This window comes from Urtica dioica, chromosome 10, assembly GCF_054948205.1.
Source record: "Urtica dioica subsp. dioica isolate 48M chromosome 10, U.dioica_male_clone48M_v1_H2, whole genome shotgun sequence".
Lineage (NCBI taxonomy): Eukaryota > Viridiplantae > Streptophyta > Magnoliopsida > Rosales > Urticaceae > Urtica > Urtica dioica.
This window is the reverse complement of record NC_142765.1, coordinates 24,749,149-24,758,661: the sequence shown is the minus strand read 5'-3', so window position 1 is coordinate 24,758,661 and position 9,513 is coordinate 24,749,149. Positions and strand designations below refer to the sequence as shown.

Genomic DNA, 9,513 nt, shown 5'->3' with positions numbered 1-9,513 from the left:
CTCTCTCTCTCTCTCTCTCTCTCTGATTTTTGCTCTATGACCTCAACCTCTAGCCACTCCACCTTCGGCGACTAGGGCACCGTTGTACAACCGGTGAAACTGTAAACCAAACTGGACCACAAGTTGTAGAGCAATTATCCAGTTTTAAACGATTTAAAATTTCCTTGGTCCGGCCGGTCTGGTTCGATTTTTTTTTCTTATTTGGTCCGGTCCGGTTTATTTTTTATTTTTAAACCAGTCCTGTTTGATTTTTTGACTGATTTTAGACCGGACCAGACTTTCACACCTCTTCTGGCAACCAATCTCAGGTTAGTCTCCTCTCTATTATTTCTTCTTTCTCCCTCCTTCACTCTAACAAACACTCTCTCTTTGTTGAAGTTGTGGCAATTTTCTCTCTGACCTATCGGCCATGCCACGACCCTCCACCGAAACCCACCTCCGAGCACTGCCCTATCCACATCCACGACCACCGCCCAATAACCTGGTTAGAAACAGGTTCTACTTCTAACGAAATTTTATTGTCTAGATTAACCACCTTTAAAGACCGTATTAAAAAATTAAAACCCCCTTAAACTGCCCATGCATACCAATATGTTGAGAACAAAATGATTATGATCATTTTATACTTTTGAAAAAACATTATTTAGTTATCCTTTGTACATATCTATGTAAGAAAATATAAATCTCGTGGATCAAAATTTTCATTAACATTACCGTCTAGCCTACAGGCTACATCTTAAATTTAAGCAAAAGCTAAAGCCTCGTTATAAAATAAACAAATAAATAACAATATGTTAAAAAAAATTCAGAGGAGAAAAGTTTATATTTTCATCGCAAAGAAACATACAAATACACATGCACTTTCAGAACTATCTACATAAAATTCCATTGAGAAACCTGAAAACAAAAAAAAATGGCGTACGTAGTTTTGTTGTTGTATTTACTAGTTATTACTACAAGCCACGTGCCAACATCTCTTGAACTTCCATGTCTGCCCTGAAGTTGGCTATGAACTCCTCGGCCCGGGCGTCGATCCCCCGCATCACCGGCGACGTGATCTCACTAGACTCCCACGCCACGTCACCGTCATCATCATTGGCCGCGGCGGCGATGATCATCGGCTGGTCAATCTCAGCCGTCTGATCACGATCGACTCTCTGCTGCCGCCACTTGTCGATAATGTCCCTGTGGCTGCGCCGACGATGATGATGCCGCCGGAAGAGGAAGAAGCCGGCCAAGGCCCGTCTCTTGGTGGGCCCGCGTTTGTGGGCCCACCAAGAAGTGGGCCCGGGATTCGTCGCGGCCTTGCGGCGGCTTTTCTTGCGCTTCGCTATGGCATTGTTGAGCTTCTTGTGGAGTTTGCTTCGTATTTTGGAGGTCAGGCTCTTCCACCATGGCTTTTTTAGTCTCAGGCTGAGGCAAGAGGACATGAGTGGTAATTTTTTTTTTTAAAATTTATTTATTGAGTGAGTGTCAAATTAATGAGAAGATTTCCATAAGTGTCTTGGTTGGTTTGATTTTATATCGAAGAGTATTGCGTTTCTTCTAACACGCGTTGTTTTGTGGGGCTGGCTTAGGTCTCACGCTGATGTTGATTTGTTGCTTGGTTGTTACGCTACAAATACAATTCATTAAAGGTAGAGGAATATATATATATATATATATATATATATATATATATATATATATTTGATTAATTTGTCCTATTGAAGAACTGGATTAGAGTTTTGGGTTTATTATCGTGCAACGTACTAAAGTGTACATTTATACCACGAATCACAAGCTTACTTTAATTATTATTGTTAATTTGTTTGCTTTGATATTTATTTGATATTAAAAAATCTCATATAATGAATCAAGTTGACGGAATCTTGTTTGTAGGAATAATCCAAGTGGATAAAAAGAGGCGTACATTCATTACCCACACCACTTTCCGGTAGAAGGACCTGAATTGCTTGTTTAATATAATCATCTAAATATACTGAATAATAAATACTACTGAATAATAATTTTTATGTGACATATTTCCTTGACTATAACATAGTACTAAATTTTCAATATTACAAGTGAGAGTGAGTATTATACCCGACTTGATCAATCAGATTTTACAATAAATCTCGAAACCAAAATCCTAGAACCCTCAATTTCTGATATAGGTTCCAAATTTTACAAAAAGGAAACGCGAAATAGAGGAAAAATACGAGATTGGTTAGCTTCTCAACTTTTTTGCGTTAGCACGAACAAAATATTGCCTTCCGCATTGATATTTTGAGACGTAGACATTTATAAATATTTGTGCAGAGTTAATACCATATATTTTTTTAATTATTATTATACATACTTAAAGTCTAAGTTTCATCTGATAAGACCAAGGATAAAATAGATTGCCAACACAGAGTAAATGGTCAAGAATGGCAACATGAGTGGTACAAAGATGGAGCAAGTGATCCCATATGGCCTAACTATCTAGGGATGATAATGCATGTACGAAAAGGACATAACTAATATTCATAACCTTGTAGAGTTGCTGTCATAATTTGAAATAATGAATTTCAATTTTATGAGATCCTGGCGTTGCCATATATACTGTCATAACATATTACATATGTGCTTGCATTAGATTTTTTTTTCTTTTCTTTTTATTTTCCAAGTCCTCGCATCGATTAAGAAGGAAAAAGGCAAGACAAGCTAGATATTAAATGAGAACTAGCTGCTAGTATGAAGCATATTCCTGCGTTATTAGAATTGGAATTTCAATTCAAAATAAAAACGAGACAAAATTAAAAACAATTGGTCTCCAATTTCAGAAATAAAATATAATAATATTTAACTAGTATATCTTTCAATTTATAATTTAAAGTTTAGTTTGAAAGTTGTATCGACGTAAAGAAGACATGCTCAAACATTTGGAGAGGAAGTCAAGGGTTTCATACATGCCCATTTGTGTAGTAAATAAATTATTCTAATTCCTTTTTTCTTTCCTTTTTAAGACATTTGTCTCGAGGCTACAACATTAAGTGGTCACATATTGCCTAACTATCTATCGATCATGCATGTATAAAAAGAATAAAAACCACAAGAAGTTTCTTCACCAAAAGCAAAACCTTTTATATTCCTTACCACACAAACATCGTCATCATCATGGCCAAACATGTCAGCACCACCATCCTTATTCTCATCGCCTTTGCCCTAAGCGCTGCCGTTGGACCCTCCCCTTGTGGGCGTCAATGTGAATGTCTCGTGCGACGGAGGCCTAACCACTCTCCGCCAGGCTGTGACAAACGGACTCGGGATCTTCTAAATCTGTAATAAAAAATTTAGGAGGGGTTGGTTTGTAAATTTTGAAGGTAAAAAAAATGTAAAAATAAAATAAGAATGGGCAAAAAGTGCAAAAAAAAAAAATTGAAGGGGGACTATAGCCCACCCTGGACTGTTGCTGGCTTCGTATGGGCCATAGCCAACCCTACGAAGAACCCGTTGGTCACCAACACCGCAGCTGCAATGTCTTCGCCAAACTCACACCTCTCCTCAACTGCAACGCTCCAAGCCCCTCTCATCTTCGTCGGCCTTGTCATCGGTGTGCTTCGCAGTCTACTCGGCTATTTTCAACTTCTTGCCAAAGCTTTTTGCCTACAAACTCTCTCTTCTCCATACAATAAGTTATATGTATACCTATGTATACTGGAATTAGTCAACGTGATGTCAGATGGTTGTTCAACTATGTTGGTGGAATTACTTGTTGAACAATTGATTGATTTTAATATTTATTAATTAAATCGACAAACAAATAATCAATCAAACAGAAAGCAATAAATGACACACGTAATTGGTAACCATGTTCGATGATAAAATACCTACACAGAGGATCTGATACGTCCAGTGGTGAAAAACAATCAACTATCTCAATAGTCAAAGGTACAGAAATATCAAGTTTAACGACTCCATCTGCAAACGAATAGAATCATGAAGGTCGATAACGGAGAAAGGACCTTACTGTGTGAAAGAATCACTAGTTAGAAAGTATCAATACGAGAAGGAAATTCCTTAATAGAAAACGAGTAAACATACTATAAACTTAATCATCAGATTTGATTAGAATAAAACCCTAAAATTTATATATGCTCCTCAGTCAGTTTGGCTTCGAAACCCTCCTTTCCTGCCCACGGCAACTCCAGGTTCTCTGCGACCCACGCTTCTGTCACCGGATTGTGCTTGATGCTAATAACCTAATTCTCTAGGTATTTACCCAACTTCTAAACAACAGTAAATATAAAATAATAAAAATGTTACTGAAAAAAAAAAACTTGGATGCATTACTAACATTGCGCATGGTAAAAATTTAACTCTTGTGACATCTAGCATCGTCTAACTCCGGAGGTTGAAAAAACTGCTGCTTTTTATTCAATTTATAATCTTTCAAAAGATAACGTACGTTCTAATTATTCACAAGTCACAACTTTCAACATTGGCAAGTGAAACCAACATCTCTTTTCTTGGTTTTATTATTTTCTGCTGTAGTTCTTTATGCACAGTACACCATCAACTTTCAGGTTTTAATTTGATTATCAAATAAATACGGGATCTCAACCTCTGCTTTAAGGTTTTTCCCTGGCTGAGATAACCAAAACCCAGGGACGTAAGAATCGCGGCAACAAAAAAGAACAAAAAATTAAGAGTGAACGGCGGGGAAGTAGAGATCAAAGCAAACATCTTCTCGACGAAAAAGACCTTAGATGAGGGCTTGGACGCCAAGCTGTTGCATTTCTCTGAGCTTCCAAATGGGATAAATGGCGTCCTCTCCGAGCTCTTCTGGGTCCACCTGTTGCATCGCCCAAGCATAGTACACCGTGTGTATCGTATCCTAATCATTACCAAATTTCATTAGCATGGCAAAACCGATTGCCGATAAAAGAATAACATTAAAAAATATATGGTAACACTAAAGGGTATTTTAACTTGTTACATATTTGACGAATTGAATAACTGGATTGGTGTTTGGAAGTTAAATGATAATGGCTGTCACTAATTCTTGACTTAAGACTTCGTCTTTGATAGCTATATTAGATATTGGGTTTTGATCGGGTACTTCATTAACTATAATAAATAAAAAATGAATAACAAAGTTGTCTGATCTAAGATACCAAATAATGCTTAACTGAAGTTCTTCAATCCTTGATAATACTAATGGATTTGAAATGATCTCTTAAACAAGGAAGCCCCTATGATATCAACTCTCTTGTTTGGGATTTGAGAAATAATCGTTAGTTTGTTAAGGGTACACCAAGAGTTGTCAGTTTTATGAATGGACGTTGAAAATGATATTTTGGCAAACTGGAACCAAAAACGACATTATATTTGCTCACCTTGCCACCTTCTGTTATTGCACCATCTTTGTCACGCACGCAATGTACTTGCTGTGTTTGGAACTGCAACGAAACCGTCAATGAGAATTATTTAGCAAAAGGAATTGCTTTATATTCCAAAGAGAAACAGAAAGAATTTGTTACCGCAACAATGATAATTGGAGAAGCTCCCATCATTTTGGTCTCTCTAACCTCAACATCCGATATATGCAGAATCTGAATCAAGAACACCGTATTTAAAAAAAAAAAATACATCGGAACCACACGCTTAGTTTTAGATATTCAACATTTGCTGATTCAAGGACATATATACTTCGTAAAACCCAGTACCTACTTCAGACAGAAACCTCGAAACACACTCTCGAGAATGAAGAAGTTCTTTTTACCTTATTGTCGAAAAAGATACCATGACTTTGATAAGCGGTGTGCTCGGCTTTACATCGCTCAACCACCTCTTTTGTGCAATACTTCTTCAAGGTTTCAACATCTCCCTAGAGTTTCAGCAACCACAATAAAATAAGAAATCTTACGGAAGTGAAACAAACATATATTGATACACATGATACTTCCACCATAAATACTGATATACTAATATCATAACTCACTTTGAGGTACGCAGTAAGGACTGGTTTAATAACTTCCTGTATTTCAGCCACCAACTCTGGCAGCGAGAACGTCCTGCAACATTGATAATTATAATTAAAAAAGGCATAAAAGATTTAAGTTGTCAAAATAGAACGGAATTCAAAACAAGAGGACAAATGGAAAGTAATCATACGGATCTCGGCTTCGAATCTCCTTGACCGTTGCTGCGGCATCTGTTTCTTGAAAGATAGTTTCATTGATGCTGTTGATGATACGATGATGGCCAATTAGCAATCCAGCATCATTTTGAAATTGCAAAATCAAAATTTTCGCTCTAAGTTTATAAAAGATGATAAAAAAAAATATGTACGAACAAGGGAAGGTGTTTACTCCTGAATTTTATGAACGATAGGGCTGTCACTCGTTTCCCATCTTTCGCGTACATCCTCAGCAATCTGTCCATTTCATTGAAGATATACATTAAAGCTGATACAGCGAATAGAATGTGCATGATTTAGCTTCAACCCAGAAATGAAAAAAATTAGTGCAGTCTGCGAAGCAACAGATTTTACGAGTTTCCTGTAGGAAATATATCTTAAAAAGAGTGGAAACTATTGTGGATAAAATGAAATAATTTAAGAAAAAGAAATCAAGCAAGTCAACATTAACAAAATTCAGCTGTCCGATTTCAAACATACTACTTTGATCCACCACGTTCGGTTTCAGTCATATAGCTCAAGACGGCACAGGAGAAAATATCTATCTAAAAGTGATACCAGAAAAAGGAAAAAAAGAAAGAAAAAAAAAACCTCTTATTTTGATAATGATAAAGCCACTTCCAAATTGTAATATACCTTAATATTATTTTCGTACATTTATTTCCAGACAAGGAACCTATCACGACTAGCTATTATACAAGGTTAAAAAATTATTTTCCATTTCCTATGTAAGATACAATGTGTACAATTAATCAGTACTTGATACTTTGTTTGCAATACCTGAGTATAACCATGAGTAAGAGAAATAAAAATGTTAAAGAATCGAGCCCAACGAGGAAAAGAACGGAGGAAAAAAATAAAAAAATAAAGATTGAGAAATGAATCGAATTATACCTCCTGACCCTTTGTCACAACAGGATCAGCAGCCACACCGAGACGCTTGAATATAGGATGACTTTGCACCTAAACCACGGGCAGAAAAGTTAAACCATTGAAACTTCTCGTTAGACATCGCACAAATGTATCGTAGAGTTTTTACCTTAGTTTTTAAGGCATCCCACTTCTTACCCCAAGGAGTCTGCTTGGTCGGCACAATAACAACCTCCGTTCTACTACTTTTTTCCACTTTAGGTGACGAAGAAGCCTCGTGTTGCAGATGTTTTTTCTTCTTTGGATTGCTGCTCAGCTCATCCTTTACAATCTCATACCCCTTCTTTGCCAAGTCCACAAACTTAGCTTCCTTGAGTTTCTGAAACGCCGTGGAAGCATTTGAGGAAGGGATTTTCGATTTAAACTTTCCGAATAACGTTTCTGCGGTATCAGTAGACTCAGTTTGCTGGCTCTTCTTCTGGTCCCCGTCTGAGGCCTTATCTCCTTCTTTAGAATCAGAACCACTATTAGATGAAGTACCATCCGACTCTTGCTTCCCGATCCCAAACGATTCTTTGACCTAGACGACAAAATACCAAAGAGGTAATAAGAACGCGTTTGAATTGCAATACCTAAAAATTAAAAAAGTAACTTTTATTACAAACCTCCTCTGTGGCAGCCGAAATCTTCTCTTTCACATTTGCGGAAACCTTGAAACACAAGATTTGACCATTGGTTAATCATGCATCAGAATATTAGGGGAAAATGATATCCGAACTTGAAAGTTTCACTTGGAACAAAAAAAAAATTCAAACCTTCTTTGCTTTAGCTTCGGCTTCTGACCAAACACCATCAACTTGCTTGTACAGCTGCTCGGTTTTTTGCTTCGTCCTGCATTTGTGATGTTACTCTCTCAGGCCCTCCATTGAAGTTCCCACGCAGCCTTGACATACAAGGGTATGTCTCAGCCTATAAACTAGAAACCCTAAACAATACACACAATTTTGTCCGCAAACTAATCACTTTCTTTTTTCCAGACTTACTTTTGTTTTAGATCTTCCTTCACTACTTTAAGTTCTTCTGCTTTTTCCTTGAGCTCCTTCACCGACTTTTGAAATTGCGGGTTTCTAAAAACATGCAGATCAATTACATGAACAGCGTTACATGAATGTGCAACTTCCAGAAATAAGGGCCATAATCAATCTAAAACAGAATACAACAAAAACAGGCAATGTGTTTTCAGCAGAAAATGTTGATGCTTTACGTAACAAAATCAATAAAACAGAGGATATATATATTAGATAATAGTGAGTTGCAAGAACCCAATTCGTTTGTCATTAACCAAATAATTCACATAGAAAACGCTGTGAAGTACATACTTGTGAGCTTCGCCTTTTAATTTATTGGAAAACTCATTCAAAACACTGAAATTGCGGTTCCCAGGATACCCATTTCGCGATACCAATCTAAACCTCGAAAAGCTCGAAGCCTGAAATTTCCCTCGAAAAGTAAAACAGAAGTTCAGGAATCAAATAGTCCAATCTCTTACAATCAAAGAAGATAATAAAAAAAAACAATAAAAAAAAAACCAGAGCTAGACTTAATGGAAGAGCGTACCTGAGGTTGAGACAATAGTTGTGGGACGATGCTTTGTTTGGAGAGAAAGAAATCTCGGACAAGCTTTCTTCCAGCCATATATGAATTAAAGGAAGAAAAAAAAAATGGAATGGGATTTTGGGGTCACCAGTTAGTACGCGATTTTCTCGGGAAATTTTTAGAAGGTGAAATTCGAGCTCCGTAACTATAACATCGTATTTCCTTTATATGTTGTCAGTCAAATGCTGTTGATTTCGTGACGAAGAGGGAAAATGAAAGTACTTACACCCAAACCGTCCTAGGGTTTATGTTCCTCGCTCTTTCTATCTAATTTTTTAAAATTTTTATTATTTCCCTTTTGTTATTAAGTTTTTCAGTTTATTTTTAATATTTTTCTTATTCCTTTGGGTTAAAGTTACGATACAGCCCATATGTAAGGCCCAAATTTAGTCCAATGAGACCTAATCTCAATGGATTTTTACCAAAATGTTGAACATATTGTTTTTTTTTTTTTTGTAATTTAGCAAAATAGTCAATTTAAACGTTGAGAATTGCTAAATAGCTAAGGTTTGGTAAATATTAGGTAAATAGTCATTTTTATATATTTACAAACGTAAATATCAAGTAAATAGTCACTGCCATATTAAGTCACGTCATCATTTATGGCTATTTACCTAATATTTATAAAACATTGGTTATTTAGCAATATCAAACGTTTAATTTGGCTATTTTTCTAATTTTTTGATTTTTTTTCCCTCAAATAATATATATTTTATTACGATTTTTTTTTCTTCATAAAATACAGCATTTTAATGAAGAATTTGCCAAAACTCGCTTCATTATTATTAGTTTAGGAAATAAAATTTTCATATTTTGGATGA

General features: G+C 36.1%; 2 protein-coding genes across 2 annotated transcripts; both read right to left on the bottom strand.

The window, feature by feature from the left end:
• Positions 1-683: 683 nt before the first annotated feature.
• Positions 684-1,465, bottom strand: LOC149384393 (uncharacterized). The gene has a single exon (XM_089629303.1). It carries the CDS (start codon positions 1,428-1,430, stop codon positions 954-956), a length of 477 nt encoding a protein of 158 aa, XP_089485429.1. The 5' UTR covers positions 1,431-1,465; the 3' UTR covers positions 684-953.
• Positions 1,466-4,457: 2,992 nt separating this feature from the next.
• Positions 4,458-8,976, bottom strand: LOC149384392 (mitochondrial import inner membrane translocase subunit TIM44-2-like). The gene is made up of 14 exons (XM_089629334.1): positions 8,654-8,976; positions 8,416-8,525; positions 8,080-8,163; positions 7,852-7,927; positions 7,702-7,746; positions 7,206-7,616; positions 7,061-7,129; positions 6,339-6,403; positions 6,142-6,210; positions 5,969-6,041; positions 5,750-5,854; positions 5,508-5,579; positions 5,364-5,426; positions 4,458-4,861 (listed from the first exon to the last, which is right to left on the bottom strand). The coding sequence occupies exons 1-14, from the start codon at positions 8,729-8,731 to the stop codon at positions 4,730-4,732; spliced, it is 1,452 nt and encodes a 483-aa protein (XP_089485460.1). The 5' UTR covers positions 8,732-8,976; the 3' UTR covers positions 4,458-4,729.
• Positions 8,977-9,513: the final 537 nt, after the last annotated feature.

Coding starts and splice junctions, on each gene's coding strand:
- LOC149384393 (XM_089629303.1), bottom strand. CDS start 1,430: ATGTCCTCTTGCCTCAGCCTGAGACTAAAAAAGCCATGGTGGAAGAGC.
- LOC149384392 (XM_089629334.1), bottom strand. CDS start 8,731: ATGGCTGGAAGAAAGCTTGTCCGAGATTTCTTTCTCTCCAAACAAAGC. Junction 6,404..7,060: donor TTGTGACAAAGGGTCAGGAG/GTATAATTCGAT, acceptor TGAAATGGACAG/ATTGCTGAGGATGTACGCGA. Junction 6,211..6,338: donor ATCGTTCATAAAATTCAGGA/GTAAACACCTTC, acceptor TATCATCAACAG/CATCAATGAAACTATCTTTC.